Source organism: Saimiri boliviensis, chromosome 8 (genome assembly GCF_048565385.1).
Source record: "Saimiri boliviensis isolate mSaiBol1 chromosome 8, mSaiBol1.pri, whole genome shotgun sequence".
NCBI lineage: Eukaryota > Metazoa > Chordata > Mammalia > Primates > Cebidae > Saimiri > Saimiri boliviensis.
Genome location: NC_133456.1, coordinates 75,665,721 through 75,687,185, shown reverse-complemented (window position 1 = coordinate 75,687,185; position 21,465 = coordinate 75,665,721). Strand labels below are relative to the sequence as shown.

The following is a 21,465-nucleotide window of genomic DNA, read 5'->3' as shown; positions in this document are numbered from 1 at the left end:
TGATTTCTGAACATTAATTTTGTATCCTGAGACTTTGCTGAAGTTGCTTATCAGTTTCAGGAGATTTTGGGCTGAGACAATGGGGTCTTCTAAATATACAATCATGTCGTCTGCAAATAGAGACAGTTTGACTTCCTGCTTTCCTAACTGAATATTCGTTATTTCTTTTTCTTGCCTGATTGCCCTGGCTAGAACTTCCAATACTATATTGAATAGGAGTGGTGAGAGAGGGCATCCTTGTCTAATGCCAGATTTCAAAGGGAATGCTTCAAGATTTTGCCCATTCAGTATAGACTGGCTGTGGGTTTATCGTAAATAACTTTTATTATTTTGAGATATATTCCATCAACACCTAGTTTATTGATGGTCTTTAGCATAAAGGGCTGTTGAATTTTGTCAAAGGCCTTCTCTGCATCTATTGAGATAATCATGTGGTTTTTGTCTTTGGTTCTGTTTATGTGGTGAATTACGTTTATAGACTTGCATATGTTCAACCAGCCTTGCATCCCCAGGATGAAGCCTACTTGATCATGGTGGATAAGCTTTTTGATGTGCTGTTGCAATCAGTTTGCCAGTATTTTATTGAAGATTTTTGCATCTATGTTCATCATGGATATTGGCCTAAAGTTTTCTTTTCTTGCTGAGTCTCTGCCAGGTTTTGGTATCAGGATGATGTTGGTCTCATAAAATGATTTTGGAAGGATTCCCTCTTTTTGGATTGTTTGGAATAGTTTCAGAAGGAATGATACCAGCTCCTCTTTATATGCCTGGTAGAATTCGGCTGTGAACCCATCTGGACCTGGGCTTTTTTTGGGTGGTACCCTATTAATTGCTGCCTCAACTTCAGCACTTGTTATTGGTCTATTCAGGGTTTCGACTTCTTCGTGGTTTAGGCTTCGGAGGGTGCAAGCGTCCAGGAATTTATCCATTTCTTCCAGGTTTACTAGTTTATGTGCATCTAGTTGTTTGTAATAATCTCTGATGATGGTTTGGATGATTTATGTGCATGGAGTTGTTTGTAATAATCTCTGATGATTTCTGTGGGATCTGTGGTGATATCCCCTTTATCATTTTTTATTGCATGTATTTGATTATTCTCTCATTTCTTTTTTGTTAATCTGGCTAGTGGTCTATTTTGTTGATCTTTTCGAAAAATCAGCTCCAGGATTTACTGATTTTTCAAAGCAATTTTTTGTATCTCTATCTCCTTCAGTCTGCTCTGATCTTAGTTATTTCTTGTCTTGTGCTAGGTTTCTAGTTTTTTTTTTTTATCTTGTTCCTCTGGCTCTTTCAGTTTTGACAATAGGGTGTGGATTTTAGATCTTTCCTTGCTTCTCATGTGGGCATTTATTGCTATATATTTTCCTCTAGACACTGCTTTAAATGTGTCCCAGAGATTGTGGTATGTTGTGTCTTCATCCTCGTTGGTTTCGAAGAACATCTTTATTTCTGCCTTCATTTCATTGTTTATCCAGTCAACATTCAAGAACCAGTTGTTCAGTTTCCATGAAGCTGTGCGATTCTGAGTTAGTTTCTGAATTCTGAGTTCTACCTTGATTGCACTGTGGTCTTAGAGACTGTTTGTTATTATTTCTTTTGCATTTGCTGAGGAGTGATTTACTTCCAATTATGTGGTCAATTTTATAGTAGATGTAATGTGGTGCATAGAAAAATGTATATTCTGTGGATTTGGGGTGGAGAGTTCTGTAAATGTCTATTAGGTTTGCTTGGTTCATGTCTGAGTTCAAGTCCTGGATATCCTTGTTAATTTTCTGTCTCATTGATCTGTCTAATATTGACAGTGGGGTATTAAAGTCTCCCACTATTATTGTGTGGGAGTCTAAGTCTCTTTGTAAGTCATTAAGAACTTACTTGATGTATCTGGGTACTCCTGTATTGGGTGCATGTATATTTAGGGCAGTTCGCTTTTTTTGTTGCATTGATCCTTTTACCATTACATAATGTCCTTCTTTGTCTCTTTTGATCTTTGTTGGTTTAAAGTCTATTTAATAATCAGAGACTAGGATTGCAACTCCTGCTTTTTTTTTTTTTCTCTCCATTTGCTTGGTAAATCTTCCTCCATCCCTTTATTTTAAGCCTTTGTGTATACTTGCATGTGAGATGGGTTTCCTGAATACAGCACACTGATGGGTTTTGGCTCTTTATACAACTTGCCAGTCTGTGTCTTTTGATTGGGGCATTTAGCCCATTTACATTTAGGGTTAATACGTTATGTGTGAATTTGATCCTGCCATTTTGATGCTAGCTGGTTGTTTTGCATGTTAGTTGATGCAGTTTCTTCATTGTGTTGATGCTCTTTACCATTTGGTATGTTTTTAGAGTGGCTGGTACTAGTTGTTCCTTTCTATGTTTAGTGCTTCTTTCAGGAGCTCTTGTAAAGCAGGCCTGGTGGTGATGAAATCTGAGTAATTGCTTGTTCATAAAGGATTTTATTTCTCCTTCACTTATGAAGTTCAGTTTGGCTGGATATGAAATTCTGGGCTAAAAGTTCTTTTCTTTAAGAATGTTGACTATTGGCCCCCACTCTCTTCTGGCTTGTAGGGTTTCTGCTGAGAGATCTGCTGTGAGTCTGATGGTCTTCCCTTTGTGGGTAACCCGACCTTTCTCTCTGGCTGCCTCTAGCATTTTCTCCTTCATTTCAATGCTGGTGAATCTGACGATTATGTGCCTTGGGGTTGCTCTGCTTGAGGAATATCTTTGTGGTGTTCTCTGTATTTCCTGGACTTGAATATTGGCCTGCCTTGCTAGGTTGGGGAAGTTTTCCTGGATAATATCCTGAAGAGTATTTTCCAGCTTGGATTCATTCTCTCCATCACATTCAGGTACACCTATCAAACGTAGATTAGGTCTTTTCACATAGTCTCATATTTTTTGGAGACTTTGTTCATTTCTTTTTACCCTTTTTTCTCTAATATTGCCTTCTCATTTTATTTCATTGAGTTCGACCTCTGATATCCTTTCTTCTGCGTGGTCAGTTCAGCTGTTGAAAGTGGTGTATGCTTCGCGAAGTGCTTGTGTTGTGCTTTTCAGCTCCATCAATTCACTTATATTCCTCTCTAAGCTGTTTATTCTCATTAGCATTTCGTCAAATCTTTTTTCAAGGTTCTTAGTTTCTTTGCATTGGGTTAGAATATGTTCTTTTAGCTCAGAGTTTCTTATTACCCAACTTCTGAAGCCTGTTTCTGTCAATTCATCACACTCATTCTCCATCCAGCCTTGTTCCCTTGCTGGTAAGTTGTGATCCCTTGGAGGAGGAGAGGCATTCTGGTTTTGGGTGTTTTCATCCTTTTTGCACTGGTTTCTTCCCATCTTTGTTGATTTATCTACCTGTCATCTTTGTAGTTGTTGACTTTCAGATGGGGTCTCTGAGTGGATGTCCAGTTTGTTATTGATGAAGTTATTTCTTTCTGTTTCTTAGTTTTCCTTCTAACAGTCAGGTCCCTCTGCCGTAGGGCTGTTGAGGTCCACTCCAGGCCCTGCTTGCCTGGGGATCACCTGCAGCAGCTGAAGAACAGTAAGGGTTGCTGCCAGTTTCTTCTTCTTCTTTGTCCCAGAAGGATGCCTGCCAGATATCAGTCTGACCTCTCCTTTATGAGGTGACTCTTTGGATATATGGGGGTCAGGGAACTGTTTGAGGACACAGTCTGTCCTTTACAGGAGCTCAAGTGCTCAGCTGTGAGCTCCGTTGTTCCACTCGGAGCTGCTGGGCAGGTATGTTTAAGTCTACTGCAGCAGAACTCATAAACGCCATTTTTCCCCCCAGGTGCTCTGTTCCCAGGAGTTAAGTCTTTATAAGTTTCTGTAGTGCTGCTGCCTTTTTTGAGGGCTGCCCTGCCCAGCAAAGAGGCAGCCTAGTCAGAGTCTGGCTCCAGAGGCTTTGCTGAGCTGCTGTGGGCTCCGCCCAGCTGCTGTGTGCACTTCCTTGCAGTCCTGTTTATAGGGGTATAGTTAGAACTGCCTCGGCAATGGCGATGTGCCTCAGTAATGGTGGATGCCCCTCCCCCACAGAGCTGGACCATCCTGGGTTCAGCTGTGCTTGCTGTGAAACTGTCAATCCAGGGCATTTCAGATTGCTGTTTTTTTGTGGGGGTGGGACCAGCTTAGCCTGATCATCTGGCTCCCTGTCTCAGAGCCCTTTTTTTTTTTTTTTTTTTTTTTTCTTTTTTTTCCCAAGTTGAACAGGCAGCTCTCCCAGGCATCCTAGTCACCAGGTGAAACAGCCCCCGGATTTGTGTGATTTCTTGTGCGTAGACCCACTGCGCCGGCTGAAACAGCTGCACTGGGGACTCGTGGTGCTTTTTTGCCCAAGAATCTCCTGGCCTGGCTCTGTTTCAGTCCCCTTTTTATCAGTTGAATGGGCAACTGTCTCCCAGAAGCTCCAATCACCAGCTAAAACAGTGCCCAGACCCATGTATTTTGTGCAGAGACCTGCTGCACCGGCCAAAACAGCCGTGCTGGTGACCCATGGGGCTCCTCCACCTGGGAATCTCCTGGTCTGTGGGCAATAAAAATCCATCTGGAAATGCGACGTCCACTCACCCTCCATGCTTTCTCTGGGAGCTGAAATCCTGAGCACTCCTAATAGCCATCTTGAATCCTGATCCTACTGATCCTATCTTGATTTAAATAGTTGATATTTCATTCATCATAATTTTCACATTAATTGTGATTTTTGAAGATACTGTATTAAAATATTATTTATCTTGATGACTGAGTTTTGGGGTACCCCCTTAAATTGTCCACCTGAGAAAAGGGTCTTGCTGCTGTCATTGAGGGGCAGTCCCACTCCTCATGTTTTCCCACCTCCCTCCCTCCCCTGTTCATGGCTTCCCTTCCCTCCATCTTCTTGTGCTAAATTCTCCCCTCTCAAAAGCCTAGCCAACATGACTTCCTCCATGAGGCTATATGTGACTGTCCAGCAAGAAGGTGTCCTCTCTCCTATGACATGACACCAGGTTGTCTCTCCCGCCTGGCACAAATTGAATATTGCCTCAGACATCTGATTGAACTCCCCCAATAGATATCTTCAGGAAAAAGAATTCTATCTTACTTACCTCTGTATTTTAAATAGAACTTGGCACAGTGGACAAGCAAAGCAAAATCCTAGCAATTGTTTGTGAACAAATGAACAAATGGATGAGTGAATGAATAAATGAATGAGACCCCAGAAAAAAAGCTCACCTCTTCTAGAAACAAATATGCAAGCTCTTTTCCCTGACATGAACTCACCGAGCATCCCAGAAGATGGGGGATTTGGTTGAATCTCTTCTGGGGAGATTTCCTGAAGAATGTCCCATAGCTCCCAAGGCATCTGGGGTTTGAGGATGTAAAAGGGCTGATTGGGGTGCAGCTTACGATAACTCTTGTAGTTATTGAAGAAATTATAATCCGGATTCTGGTACCACTGAAAAAGAAAGAAATGGTCCTCTCAAGGGAGAAATGGGCCAGTGAGCTGCTCCCCACAGGAGTCATCCCTAGCAGTGGGCTGGGGGAAGGGGAAAGGACCAACAAGGGTTTCTCCTGGGGCACAGCCCTTTTCATGCAGCAGGCTACAGGCTTCTCTTCCACTCACAGCTTTCACTGGAGAGCAGTGTAAGGCCTAGCACGTAGCCTGTGCTTTTGGGGAGTGTTGACCTTAGCGAACCAAGATTGGCTTCAGGCTTCTAAAAACAGTTATTAGTGTTTTTAGAAAAAAGGAGAACGCATAGAAAAAAGAAAAAGCAGGTGGGACATGATGTTGCCCAGGAACACTATCAGAGCCGAAAGGAGTCCCAGGTACCATCTAGCCCCATCTCTCATTTTCAAAGGGGAGAAAACCGGAGCATAGGTTGCCATATCCGTGGGTTCAGAGTCCTTGTCCTGACATAGACAAATTAGAGTTCTGAGTGAGATCAGTGTGAAACTGTAGAAACTCAGATAATGAGAGTGCCAGGGGTCACCAGAGCCTGTCAGGCACTGGTGGATCCAAGTTAAGAGTTACATGTCCCAAGATTAGCACTCTCTGCCCTTGAGGCCACAGCAGTCTCTATCAGAGAGAGGTCAACTGGCATGCATAACAGTGAGAGGACTGTTCCAGGGGGATTAGAATCCAACAAGCCTGCCACTCACGTCTCCCTCCCTGGGAAGAGCTGCTGGTGCAGATCTGCACCTTCTGCTTAGTAAATCAAGTGCTGGGATGAGGGACTTTCATTCTCCACGTTCCAATTTCCCTATCTCTAAAATGGAAACAACCACTCTTGCATCTATCCCCTTACATTGTTATGAGAGTGAAATGGGAAGAATTCTGGATATTGGAAATGGGAAACAAAAGTGTGCTCATATAATTTACAGAAGTAACACCATCTACTCTCTAATTCTGCTGATGCTCATGAGGAATAATTGCATTAATGAACAATCTACCCTAGATGTTGGGAAGTCTAGCCACTATCCTAGTAAATACTATAACTAGGAGACAATACCTGGAAATACCTGGCATGGCAAGGAGAGTAGCTGGCATAGGACAGGAATATTTCTGAATCTGCTAGTCCAGGTGAAATGGGGTATCCTAAAACTCAAATACTCAGCCGTTAGGGACAGTTAAGCACAGCCAAGACTTGAAAAACCTAGGAAATCAGGAAAATCTGTAGACAGACATGAAACTCAACCCCTATTTCCCATGGACACCCACTTACCTTCGGGATATCCGAATGGTACACAGATGGGTCCCATACAATTAGGATTCCTTCGTTGTACAAACTGTCTGTGAGGAAGCGCCGCTCTGTGGTGACCAGCTGTAAGAAGAAAGAGACAAGCTGTCATGGAACATTCATATGCAAATGTTTAACACGAAGTAATAGCTGACATAGCACAAGGTACAGCTGGAGCCCCCAGAACCCCCTTTGAGGCTTCTAAGTTCTGGTGCAGCACTTAACTTCAGTGAAAGAAAGGTAAAGATGCCAGCCTGCACTGTGTTGACCTCAAAGGACATTTATCACAAGCCACTATCCGTAGACTAGAAAGGGTTCCACCCAGGCTTTGAGATTATTTGAGATTACGGGGGCAAAGGTACAGTGAAAATTGCATGGCACCCCAGCCCCCTGGAGTCACACCTTGTGTGAGGGTCACAAGAGTGGAGTCTGAAGCCAGGGTCTCACAGAATTAAAATTATCTCTGGAATCCTTTCCATCACCTAGAACATCCAGTACCTCATGATGTGCAAAGTCCAGTACCTCACGATGGAGACCGACATAGGATCTCTCACGAAGTCCAACACAGCCAATAGTTTCTGCAGCACTGGAACAGATGGCTGTGCTTGTGGTTGAGCACCAGATGAAATATACAGTTTGTGTGGAGGGCCCAGAGTGCATGTAAAAATATGCATCTCGGCCGGGCGCGGTGGCTCAAGCCTGTAATCCCAGCACTTTGGGAGGCCGCGGTGGGTGGATCACGAGGTCGAGAGATCGAGACCATCCTGGTCAACATAGTGAAACCCCGTCTCTACTAAAAATACAAAAAAATCAGCTGGGTATGGTGGCCCGTGCCTGTAATCCCAGCTACTCAGGAGGCTGAGGCAGAAGAATTGCCTGAACCCAGGAGGCAGAGGATGTGGTGAGCCAAGATCGCACCATTGCACTCCAGCCTGGGTAACGAGAGCGAAACTCTGTCTCAAAAAAAAAAAAAAAAAAAAAAAAAAAAAAAAAAAAAAATATGCATCTCCCAACAGGAGACTCTTACCAGGCTGGTGATAAGCTTATGAGTGCCTGTGCTGGCTGGGGGAACCAGCCATAGCCTCTCCCACCATGCTGGCTCCGGGGTTGGCCTGCACATAAGTAATTATACCTGCCTGGCTTAAACATGAGTGTGACAGCCTTGCTTGAACAATTCTGCAAAATGTATTAAAAGCCTTTTTAAAAAAAAAAAAAAAAAGTACATTTATACTCTTTAACTCAATAATTCCATGTTTGGGAATCTATCCTAAGAAAGAATCCAAATTTTGAGGGAAAACTATGCATGTAAATGTTAATTATTTATCAAAATAAAGAAACATATGGCAAAAGATACTGGTCTCAGGTACAAAAAGATCCAGGATCAACTCTTGGCTTTGCTATTAACTTTCCTATGATCTTGAGCAAATAATCTTACTAGGCTCTCATTTTCTTATCTGTGAAATGGGAATAACACGTTTGCCCTGCTCTCTCATACGGGAGCTGTCTTGCAGATCAAATGGAGATCATGAGCGAATGAGAAAGAAAAAGTAGCCCCAAAGGCTTAAGAATGAAAGGAACCATGTCCCTCTTAAGAAAGCTGGAACTAATATATGAGATCAGCCGTCAACATTCACCTTAAAAAGCAGGTGGGAGATGATGTTGCCCAGGTAAAAACTGAGAGGAATAAATGGCAGAAATCAAATCAAGAACGGATTGAAATGAAAGCAAGAATCATGACAATAATCCCTCTCCATCCACCTCGGTCCTCATCACCAAGGCTTAGACCTAATCAATATCACTGCAGTATCTGGGGGAAAAATGGCAAGGGAGATGGGCTGTGTGCAACCCAAAGAATAGCAATCTGCCATGAGCCTCTACAACCCCTGAGCTATCCCCACCCCCATACCTTCCTACAGATGTGAGGAAGTTCCTAGGAACCTGAAGAATATACTCTCATGTCCTCAATGCATTTTTAAGACAAGAATTAATGGTGGTGGTCCACCTTGGCTGGAGATTGTGCAGCTGAACTGGGTGCTAAGAAACCAAAGGTAAGACACAGTCCCGGCCTTCCAGGAGGTCACAAGGTAGTGGGAAAGGTGGATAATTGAACAATGATTAACACGCTGTGATGGTGCAACAATAGAGGTAGTATGAGGAAATGGCCATAAAGTGAGCGCATGCTGAGGGGCAAAAAGAACATGCCAAGTAAGGAGATTGTAAGTGTGAGAGAGGGGATGTCCATGACAAAGGGGCCAAGTGCAGACTCCTGGATGGGTGAGTGTGTGGGAGAGACTGCTCGATGTCACCCAGTATCCATTCTCTCTCTCTTCTTCGATCACCAGCACCTCTGGTTTTGACTTTTGCACATGGCAACCTAGACTCCCTGAAATAAAAATGTTCATAGTCTCTCTTATAGATAAATATGGCTGGGTGACTAATTCTGGCCAATGGTATGTAAGCAAGCGTGACTTCCGGGAACTATCCTTAGAGCCAAGGTTATGCCTTTCCTTGTTCCTTCTTCCTTCCTGCTGGCTGGAATGTGGGTGTGATGGCTGGAGCTTAAGCAGTCATTTTGGACCATAAAGTAAAAGTCAGATGCTGAGAACAGCAAACCCACAAAGTAGAAAGAACTTGGATTCTGACACTGGAACACCATACCAATTTTGGAATATCTACCTTTGGACTTTATTTACATGAGAGGGAAATACATTTTTTGTCTTGTCAAGCTAGTGTGGGGGGATGTGCATTCCTATCTTGCAAGAACATCTAGTACAGTGAGTACTAGTACCAGTACCCTGTTTGGGAATTGCAAGTAGTTCAGTATGGCTAGGAGACAGAGAAAGAGCTGGAATGGATCAAAGAAATGTAGATAGAGGCCAAGCCAGGGAGCTTAGGATTTCATCATTAGGTTATGGGGACCAGGAAAGGGTTTTAAGTAAAGAAGATTGAAAAACACTAGAGTTCTAGATTAGTGTTTTTAGAAAAAAGAAGAACGCACAGAAGCTCCTGTTGTAGCCTAAGAAATAATGGAGTAAAGAAAAGAAGTTACAGTTGCTGGTTGTAGACATGAAGACTAATTGAATGTTGAGAGTGAGGGAAAAAGGGGATCCAGGGGACTTTGGGCCTTCAGGCCATTTCCTGCCTAAGAACAGAGAAAAACAACAACTGGTATATACCTGTGGGAGTGAGGTGGATGGGAATTTGAAGGATGAGGGCCAGGCACAGTGGCTCATGTCTATAATCCCAGCATTTTGGGAGGCTGAGGCAGATAGATCACTTGAGGTCAGGAGCTGAAGACCAGCCTGGCCAACATGGAGAAACCCTATCTCTACTAAAAATACAAAAATTAGCCAGGCGTGGTGGTGGACACCTGCAATCCCAGGAACCCAGGAGGCAGAGGCTGCAGTAAGCCAAGATCATGTCACTACACTACAGCCTGGGCAACAGAGCAACACTCCAACTAAAAAAAAAAAAAAAAAAAAAAAAAAAAAAGATGAGTTCAAGGATGAGACTACTAGCCTAGAGGTCCCTGGCTGACAGGTCATAAGAACTAAGAACAGAACCCATATCTTGTAACTTTAAGTACTGTCTTCCTTCCATAGGAAACATTGTTATTTTACAACAGCAATTCAGCACTACAGTCCAAAGGAAAAGCAGGCTTCCTGCTAGATAGGGCTTTGCAAGACAGACGTGATTGAGTTGGTGACAGGGAGGCCTGAGGACAGAGGGCCACCATCCACTATTTTATACATGTCTTCTAAGACTGAATTCTGTGACTGTACTCCTTATCCCCATCCTACCCTATTCCCCTGAAAACAGCTGGTATATTAAAAGAAAAATGTCTTTTCTTTAGCTATGCTTCTTTCTATACAGAGTAGTAATGCCAGGTGATATATACATAGTCATGAGGAATAGCAGTAACTGGGATTTTTAAAAATGTCTACCCTTGCTATAGCCCCTTCCCAGCAATTTTCTAGTATACAAAGCAGGAGGCCAGCAACTCCTGGCTCCCTGAGACTTTCCCAGCTGTGGCTCCACTGTCCTCAGAAATTCCAAGAGATGCATGAAGCTTTCTTCTTTATAACAAATGAAAACAACAGATGCCATGTAATGATGCTCACTATACACTAGGTACTGTCATACCTCAACTCAGTTTATCTTCACAACAGCCCTATGAAGTGTTAATATGCTTATTTTATAATTAAAGAAATAGAGATGCTAAATAACTTTTCCAAGTTACATAGTAAGTAAGAGAGTCTGAATTTGAGTCTTATGTCAGGCTCCAGAGACCACACTTCTAACCTAGGTGCTACAATGCCTCACATAATGTGGGCAGGGTAGAGTACCACAGTTCTTGGGCAAAGACGTCAAAGAGCACCGGATAGGAGAACAGAGTGTTAGGAGAATTTGCTTCATGCCTGAGTTGTAATATGTCACAGCTGGAAGATCCTCAAGGTATTAAATTCAAACCCATCATTTTCCAGATAGGTAAACTGAGGCCCAGGGAGACGAGAGAATTGTCCAAACAAGAGAGTTTGGGGCACAACTAAGACCAGAGTCCAGAGGTAGGCTCCTGAGTATTCTTTCTGCTCCAACAGGAGCATAAAAACCATCAGACATTCAAATAAGCAAGCACACCATGAAGGTCAGGTCACCCTCAGTCCTCCTATACTCAATGGAGAAACAGTCATTCCCTTGAGCTACTTGAGGTGAATGAGACAGTAATCCATGAAAATGGCAATAGGTGTAGATAAATGATAGTTTTATCAAGAAAGAGAAATAGAGAGTGGCTGGGGCTGGGATCTGGTGGAGGGAAAAGGAACTCCCCTCCCGGAACTTTAAATGTACATGGGTCTGAACTTACCCATATTAATTCCCTCTGTATGAGGTTCAAAGATTTTCTCAAAAAAAAAAAAAAAAAAAAGATTGCCTTAAAACTGGACAGGGAGTTGGAAGCATGGGCTCCAGTCCTGCTCTGTGTCTAACTCGCTCCGTGGTATTAGATGGACCATTTCCCATCTCCCGGCCTCAGCTGCCTTATTTAGACATAACCATCTTGTTAGGCCCTGCTGTGGGGACCAGCCGTTCCCAGAAGAATAAAGCTCTTCTCAAACACCTGGACGTACCTGCAGGTGCCGGGTGTGACCTGGGTTTGGAGATCCTCTTGAGGGGAAGGGGAGGAGTTCATGCCGAGAATAAGTCATGGCCAGAGCAGCAGAGCCCTGGGGAACCTCTGCTAGGGAAAGACTACACCAGGGCATGGAGCACTGCTGCTAAAGGCATGGTTTAAAGTAACCTCCTCAGAAAGTAGCGAATGTTCACTGAGCACAGTTAGAAAACGCAAATGCCCATCAGTGATAGACTGGATAAAGAAAAAGTGGCACATATACACCGTGGAATACTATGCAGCCATAAAAAAGGATGAGTTCATGTCCTTTGCAAGGACATGGATGAATCTGGAAATCATCATTCTCAGCAAACTGACACAAAACAGAAAACCAAACTGCGTGTTCCCACTCATAAGTGGGTGTTGAACAATGAGAACACATGCACATGGGGGGGAACATCACACACTGGGGTCTGTTTGGGGGTGGGGGGCTAGCAGGCAGTGGGAGATTGGGGAGGGATAACATTAGGTGACAGGGGGAAGAGGCAGCAAACCACCACGGCACGTGTACACCTGTGTAACAATCCTGCAAGATCTGCATATGTAACCCAGAACTTAAAGCAAAAAAGAAAAAGACTAAAAAATAAAAAGAAAATGCAAGAATAGAAACACACACACACACACACACACACACACACACACATACATATACATACACACAGATCAGATATTACCACTGTGCATATTTTGGACTTCTTCTCAAATCTGTTTTCCCTCTGTTATGGACTGAGTTGTGTTCCCCCAAAATTCAAATGTTGAAGCCCTAATTCCCAATGTGACTAACATTTGGAAATAGGATTGTGAGGAAGGTAACTAGGATTAAATGTGTCATGGGGTGGAGCCTAATCCAATGGGGCCAGTGTCCTGACAGCAAGAAGAGACCCCCAGAGCTCTCTTCTTCCACCACGTACGGAGGAAAATCCATGTCAAGACATAACCTGAAAACACCCTTTCTCTGATTCTGAGATAGTAATTGGGAGTATGTCTGCTGGCCCAAGCAAGAAGTCCCAGAATTCATGACTGCCACCATGTTTAAATTTTAGTTCCAGTCATCATATTAATATACGGTATGGAAGGGGTTCCATCAAAATCACCCAGCTCACCATAGCAGTTTTTAGACCTGTTGTGGATAGAAATCTCGCCCCCCTCCTACCCACCCTGCCAACCCATTCAGACACCAGTCTTTCAGTGTCTTGAGAAGTAAAGTTGAAGCTTCAAGAAAGCTTTGGTGATTTAAGGTGTGGGTGTCAAACACCTAGACACAAATCCCACCTCTGTCACTTACTTCCTGGGCTATCTGAGCAACTCACTCAAACTCTGGGAGCGTGAGTTCTGAGGTAAAATGGTGGCTGGTGGTCATACCTCACAGGATTTGCTATGAAGATCAAATGAGATAAGACATGTAAGACCCTTAGACGGTATATATAATATAGTTAACAAATGGCAACCGCTATTATTTCAAGAGAAGCCTCATTGAGTAATCTGGAAATGTCCTGGTTGTCATCCAGGCATACAGGAAGTAGGTTTTCTCTCTCCAGCTAGCACAAAAGCCTCCAAGGAAGCCACTGTGTCTTCTTGTCCCATTGACTCCTCTCTCAGGCCCACTGGGTACAGGAGGTACTGAGTTGAGTCTCACAGAAAACTTCTTACACTTACAGTCAAAACTGCGTTATTTAAAGACTCACATTTAAATATATCGTTTTCCTGTTGACTCAGAGCCACACCTGGCACAGAGGCGTACATGCCTGACTAGGTCTGCTGGCCTGAAACCTAACGGTATGACACCATTCTCTATAAAAAGCCACCTGCTCAATAAGAAAAGTGTCTTTTTGTTTTCTATACCTTCATCACAGCCCAAGGGAGGGGAGCTGAACAAATGTGGTCCAGATGCCTTTAGAATAGAGCTGCTGGCTGGGCACGGTGGCTCACATCTGTAATCCCAGCTCTTTGGGAGGCTGAGGCAGGCAGAACACGAGGTCAGGAGATCGAGACCATCCTGGCTAACACAGGGAAACCCTGTCTCTACTAAATATACAAAAAAAAATTAACTGAGCATGGTGGCATGCACCTCTAGTCCCAGATGCTTGGAAGGCTGAGGCTGGAGAATCACTTGAACCCAGGAGGCAGAGGTTGCAGTGAGCTGAGACTGTGCCACTGCCCTCCAGCCTGGGCGACAGAGTGAGACTCAGTCTCAAAATAAAACAAAATAAAAAAGAGAGCTGCTTAAGCCGGGTGTGATGGCTCACACCTGTAATCCCAGCACTTTGGAAGGCTGAAGCAGGTGGATCACCTGAGGTCAAGAGTTGGAGATCAGCCTGGCCAACATAGTGAAACCCTGTCTCTACTAAAAATACAGTAATTAGCCAGGGGTGGTCATGGGTGCCTGTAATCTCAGCTACTTGGGAGGCTGAGGCAGGAGGATCACTTGAACCCGGGAGGCAGAGGTTGCAGGGAGCCAAGATTGTGCCACTGCACTCCAACCTGGGTGACAAGAGCAAAACGAAGAAAGAAGGAGAAGGAGGAGGATGGGGAAGAGGAGGGCAGCTGCTGTCAGGAAGATCTCTCTGTCTCCATCTGGGAAGAGAACCAGCCACTCACAGGGAGAATTCTACCAAAGCAACAGCTATTCTCTCTGACTTTTGGGTACCAGATGCTCTCCTTGTACAGTGGGGGTGGGGACCCCATTTGCTCATCCACAGAAACAGACACACAAAATAGTTAGGAAACCTGACCTAGACAAAGACAGAGAAGACAGACCACCAGCTTTTTAGGATATCAAGATAAGAAAGGGCAATGATAGAAAGTGGCCATCACAGTTCAGAACCACAACAAGCACTGTCACAGAGCTGCCCAGGACTCAAGTACTGGAGAACAGCCACATATTTAGTATTGCTTACAGGAGGCGAGAAAAGAGTTGATTTGCCTAAGAAGAAGCAGGAAAGGTTCTCTTGAGGGTGGGTAGTGTATTCCGGGAAGTGGGCCACCCTCCTCTCAGCCCTGGCACAATGGTGCACAGAGATCTAGAAGTGTTAGTGGAAAAAATCTGCTTCAGTAGAAAGCCATGCATTTTCTGAGCACACCTTTCCCCCTTATCAGATTTTATGCGATGCTATTTCACAATGCTTTGCGAATTGCAGGCAACTGATACATGTGCTTACTGAGCAGCATACTGCCCAGCAGAGTTTCAACTGACTTCTCCCCTCCCCCTGCCTTATCTCACAGAAAAACGACTTTAACTCCTCTTTACTCCAAATTTGCATTGCTTTGACTTTTCTTCTGAACCAGTTGTAATATCTGTCTGGATCCATCTGATGACTAAAATAAAATCTTCATTATGAATTCATTTTTATGTCTCTATGAGAGTTATCATCTTACTTTTTTTCCTAAAAATTTTCCTTTAACAGAAGCTTTGCCTCCCTTCTGCTAGATGCCTCTCAAGTGGTCTCAAGCTGACTCACCTTCCCTGTTGGGAGAGAAGATGCCCATTTGCTTGGGATTTGGGAAGGTAGAGTCATTTCAAACAGGCAGAGGCAGGCCTTCCTGGTTCAGTAGTGCCCATCACTGCTATGTGCAAAGCACTTGCTGCATACCAGCCTCTGGATGAAATGCTCCATACATAGTAACTCCTTTGATCCTTTAAAAAAAAAAACCTGGATAGTAATTATTCCTATTTCTACCTTACAAATAAGGGTACTGAGGCTCAGAGAGGTAAAGTAAATCAACTTGCTCAAGTCACTCACGTAGGAAGTGCTGGGGGAGGAATCTGATCAGTCTGACTCCAGTACTCTTAATCCACAGGCAACCTTACTTTGGCATTAAATAAAGTTTCAGAATCTTTGCAGGATTGAGATTCCGTTCTTCACAGTGAGGATGACTGAAACATCACAAAAAGGTACTCAGAGAGTAGGTCGCCTCTACAGTCCAAGAGAATGTTCAGGGAGGGCAGCTTCACTCCCCCTGTCTTCTTTGCTGCTGCCTGCTCACCTCCAGATCCTACCATCTATGCATCAGACAGAGATTGGTTTCTCTCTCAATTCATTCTCCTCAACCTCAAACACTCCAGGTATTTCATACAAAGTAAAATCATACAGTGTTTGTCCTTTGGTGACTGTCTCCTCTACTGACATTCTTTCCAATTTAAAAAATTGTATTAAAATACATATAAAATTGACTATCTTAACCATTTTTAAGATACTCAAAGTAGCCCAGCATGGCCTGGAAATCCTACTCCATTCCTTAGGTTGACTAACTCTCAGTCACCTCAACGACAGTTTCAAATCTCTTTGTTCAAACCTTTTCTACTAAAACCTGTTTCCTCCTCAGCCTCTTCTGACGTGGCCTTGCATCCCGCTTTGCCGAGAAAACAGAAGCCCTCTCATCCTTCTAATATGGACTACCACCAGCTACCCCACTCCCACCGTCTTCCCTCTGACTCCCTCCTGCTGGAGTTCATCCTCTACCTCTACTAGCCTTTGCTCCACCAGCAGCATGCTCTTGGTAATTACTCATTGTCTCCTCTTTTTAGTACATTCACTTTCTCCCTCTATCAACCGGCTTTTCCTTGTTGATTAAAAAAAAAAAAAAAAAAAAAAGCTTTTAGGCCAGGCACAGTGCTTCACGCCTGTAATCCCAGCACTTTGGGAGGCCAAGGCAGATTGGATCACCTGAGGTCAGGAGTTCGAGACCAGCCTGGCCAACATGGTGAAACCCCGTACAAAAATTAGCCGGGTGTGGTGGCGGGCACCTGTAATCCCAGCTACTTGGGAGGCTGAGACAGGAGAATTGCTTGAACTCGGGAGGTGGAGGTTGCAGTGACCCAAGATCGGGTCATTGAGCTCCAGCCTGGGGGACAAGAGTGAGACTTTGTTTCCAAAAAAAAAAAGCTTTCAAAATATACATACACAAAATTGACCATTTTCGCAATTTTAAGAATTCAGCTTAGTACATTCATATTGTATAACTATCACCACCATCTCCAGAACTTTTTCAGCCTCCCAACATGAATCACAGTACTCATTAAACAATTCCACATTCCTTTCTCCCTCTAGCCCTTAGCAAACATGATTCTACTTTCTGTCTCTATTCCAGGTATTTCATATAAAGTGAAATCATACAGTGTTTGTCCTTTTGCAACTGTCTCCTCTACTGACATTCTTTCCAATTTAAAAAATTATATTAAAATACATATAAAATTGACTATCAACTATTTTTAAGTGTACAGTTCAGTGATAATAAGTACATTTGTATTACTGCCCAACTACCACCACCTCCCATCTCCAAAACTTTTGAAATCTTGCAAAATTGAAACTCTATATTCATTAAACAGTAACTCCCCATACCCCCTCCCACCTCGCATTCCCTGGCAACCACCATTCATAGTATTTTGTGTGTGTGCACATGCACACGTGCACATGTGCGTGATTGGCTTATTTCACTTGGCATAATGTCTTCAAGGTTCCACCATGTGGTAGCTAATATCAGTATTTCCTTCCTTTTTAAGAATAATATTTTATTGTATGTATATATCAGCTTTTGCTTATCCATTCCATATCAATAGACACTGGGGTTGCTTCTGCATTTTAGCTATTGTGAATAACAGTAGTCTAAATATGGGTGTATGACTATCTCTTCAATACCCTTTTTTCAATTTTTTTAAGTATATGCCAATAAACAGAATTACTAGATTACCTGGTAATTCCATTCTTAACTTTTTGAGGCACTGCCATACTGTTTTCCACAGTGGCTGACCATTTTACATTCCCATCAGCAGTGTCCAAGGCTTCCAATTTCTAATCACAGAGGCCATCCTAATGGGTGTAAGGCAGCCTATATTGTGTTCTTGGGTTGCATTTCCCTAACAAAAAAGAGTTGAGTCTCTTTTCATGTGCCTACTAACCATTTGTATATCTTGGAGAAATGTCTGTTCAAGTCATTTGCCCATTTTTAAATTGGGTGGTTTAATTTTTTATTATTGTTTCATGATTTTTCTATATATTCTGTATATTAATCCCTTATCAGATGGATGACTTGCAAATATTTTCTCCTGTTATGTGTTGTCTTTTTACTCTGTTGAGAGTATCTTTTGATATACAATTGTTTTTCATTTTCATTAAGTCCAACTTGTATATTTTTTCCTCTGTTATGTATACCTTTGGTGTCATAATGATTAAATCATTGCCAAATCTGATGTCATAAAGTTTTTGCCCTATGTTGTCTGCTAAGAGTTTTATAGTTTTAGGTCTACATATAGGTCATAAATTCATTTCGAGTTAATTTTTATTTTTGGTGTTAGGTAAGGGTCCACCTTCATTCTTTTGCCTGTGCCACTTTTCCCAGTATCGTTTCTTAAAAGGACCCTTCATCATTGAATGATCTTGACACACTTGTCAAAAATCACTTGTGCATATATACAAGGGTTTATTTTTGGGCTTTCTATTTTATTCCAATGGTTTATATGTTTGTCTTTTTTTGACAGATTAATAAAGTTGATTCATTTTTGTTTAACAAGATATTTATACTTTTAACTTAATTTCATTAAGAGGAACATCAGGCATGGAGATTAGTATTAATCAGGGGCTTACAGACTATCTGGGTGACCTTGGCTAAGCATCAAGGAGGTAGCCTTTATTTCCCCTTAAAATTAGTTTAACATCTCTGTTCCATTATTGAGATCTACATATGCTTGTCTTTGTAGCTCACTGTTTCAATTATTATAACATGTATTTTTTGAAACCAAGAAGTGAGAGAACTCCAGCCTTATTATTATTTTTCAGGATTGTTTGGCTAATTGGGGTCCCTTGAGGTTTCTTATAAATTATAGGATGGCTTTTTCTATTTCTGCAAATTATACACACACACACACACACACACACACACACACACACACACACAATCACTTGGATTTTCATAGTGATTACATCAAATCCACAGATCATATTCAGTATTATTGATATCTTAACAATATTTTTTTCAATCTGAACATGGGATGTCTTCCAAGTTTTTGTGTCTTCTTTAATTTCTTTCATAAACATTCTGTAGTTTTCATTGTATAAGTCTTTCACCTCCTTGATTAAATTCATTCCTAAGTACTTTTTGCTTTTTGATGCTATTCTATTGTAAATGGAATTGTTTTTTAAATTTAAATTTCCTTTTCAGATCATTCATTGTTATTGTATAAAGTAGAAAAGAATATTACTGTATGTTGACTTTCGATCCTGCTCCTTAATTGAATTTATCAGTTCTAAGAGTTTTTTATTGAATCCTTGGGATTTTCTACATAAAAAATCGAATCATCTTAACAGAGATAATTTTACTTCTTTTCCAGTTCACATGACACAGTTCCTTTTCTTGCCTGATTTCTCTGCCAGGCTTTCCAGTACTATGTTGAATAGAAATAGCAAAAGTAGCATCCTTGCCTCATTCCTAATTTTAGAGGAAAGACTTCCAGGCTTTCATCATTGAGTATGATGCTTATCGTGGGTTTTTTACATATGGCTTTTATTATGTGAAGGTAGTTTCCTTCTATGTCTAGTTTGTTGAGTATTCTTATCATAGGAAGGTATTCAGTTTTGTCAAATGTGTATTATTTTGATCAACTTTTGTATGTGGAATCATCTTTGCATTCCATGGTATATATTCCTTTTAATATGCTGCTGAATTCAGTGTGCTAGTATTTTGTTGAAGATGAATATTTGTAAGAGATATTTAATCTTGGTAGGTTTTGTGTTTCTAGGAATTTATCCATTTCACTTAGGTTGCCCAATTTGTTGGTGTACAATGGATCACAGTACTCTCATAATCCTTTTTATTTCTGTAGAATCAGAAGTAATATCCTCACTTTCATTTCAGATTTTAGCAGTTTGAGCCTACTCTCTTTTTTTCTTAGTTCATCTAGCTAAAGGTTTGTGAATTTTGTTGATCTTTTCCAAGAACTAATTTGTGGTTTCATTTTCTTTGTTGATTTTTTTCTTTTCTATTTTGTTTATTTCTGCTCTGACACTTATTATTTCCTTCCTTTTGCTAGCTTTGGGCTTAGTTTATTCTTTTTCTTGTTCCTTAAGTTGTAAAATAATGTTTTTGATTTAAAAAATTCTTTCTTGTTTTTAATGTAAGTATTTAGAGCTATAAATTTCCTCCTCAGCACTGCTTTCGCTGTGTCCCATAAGTTTTGGTATTGTTGTTTTTCTTTTCATTCATTGATATGGTTTGGATATTTGTCCCCCCAAATCTCATGTTGCAATGTGACTTCTAATGTTGGAGGTGGGGCTGGATGGGAGGTGTTTGGGTCATGGGGGTGGACCCTTCATGAATGGCTTGGTGCCCTCTCTAGAGTAATAAGTAGTAATGAGTTCATGCAAGATCTGGTTGTTTAAAAGAATATGGTACCTCTTTCTTCTCTTTCTCCCTCTTGCTCCCTCCCTTGCTATGTGATACACTGGTTCCCCTTCACCTTCTGCCATGAGTGAAAGCTTCCTGGGGCCCTCACTAGAAGCAGATGCTGGCACCAGGCTTCCTGTACAGGCTGCAGAACCATGAGCCAAAATAAACCCTTTTACTTTGTAAATTACCCCATCTCAGGTATTTCTTTATAGTAATACAAGAATGAGCTAACACATTCATCTCTTCGTATTTTGTAATTTCTGTTGTAATATCTTCTTTGATCTATTGGTTGTTTAAGAGTGTGTTATTTCATTTTCACAGATTTGTGAATTTTCCCATTATACCTTTGTTATTGATTTCTAACTTCATTTTCTTGTGGTCAGAAAGTAATTTGAATGCTATCTATCTTTTAAAACTTACTGAGACTTAATTTGTGGTCTAACATATGGGCCTATCCTGGAAAATGTCCACATGCAACTGAGAAAAATGTGTATTCTATTGTGGTTGAGTAATGTGCTGTATATGTGTGTTAGATCTAGTTGGCATATTATGTTATTCAACTCCTCTATTTCCTTATATGTTTTTCTGGTTGATCTACCCATTTTTGAGAATAGGGTATTAAAATTTCCAAATATTATTGTACAACTGTCTATTTCACCCTTCTATTCTGTTGTTATTGTTTTCTATATGTCAATGGTCTGTTATTAGTTGATAAACATTTATAATTGTTATTTCTTCTTACTATATTGAACCTTTTGTTAATATATAATGTCCCCTTTTTTTCTTGTAACCTGTTTGATTTGAAGTCTATCTGTCTAGCATTAGTATAGGCACCCCTGCTCTCTTTTGGTTACTATTTTTACAAAATACCCTTCTCCATCCTCTCACAAACTATTTGTGTCTTTGGATCTAGAGTGAGTCTCTTACGGTCACTCTTATACAGTCATGCATCACTTAACAATGTAAATGTATTGTGATAAATGCATTGTTGGGTGATTTTGTCATTATGTGATCATCAAATCTGGATGGTATAGCCTACTATACACCTAGGTTATATAGTATTAATCTATTTATCCCAGGTTACAAACTTGCACAGCATGTTACTATGCTAAATACTGTAAGCAATTGTAACATAATGGTAGGTATCTGTGTATCTAAAGTTAGAAAAGGTAATGCATTGTGCAACAATGTTATGATGGGTACAATAGGAAT

General features: G+C 41.5%; 1 protein-coding gene across 5 annotated transcripts in view; it reads right to left on the bottom strand.

Moving 5' to 3' along the window:
- The window catches only part of ST6GAL1 (ST6 beta-galactoside alpha-2,6-sialyltransferase 1), a 162,634-nt gene that overhangs the window by 7,042 nt on the left and 134,127 nt on the right, over nt 1-21,465 (bottom strand). For all 5 annotated transcript variants that reach the window (XM_010337701.3, XM_010337700.3, XM_074404677.1 and 2 more), the window contains 2 exons: nt 6,693-6,791; nt 5,251-5,425 (listed from right to left, as the gene is read on the bottom strand). In XM_010337701.3, the coding sequence (XP_010336003.1) occupies nt 5,251-5,425; nt 6,693-6,791 (274 nt within the window). The remainder of the gene's footprint in view (nt 1-5,250; nt 5,426-6,692; nt 6,792-21,465) is intronic.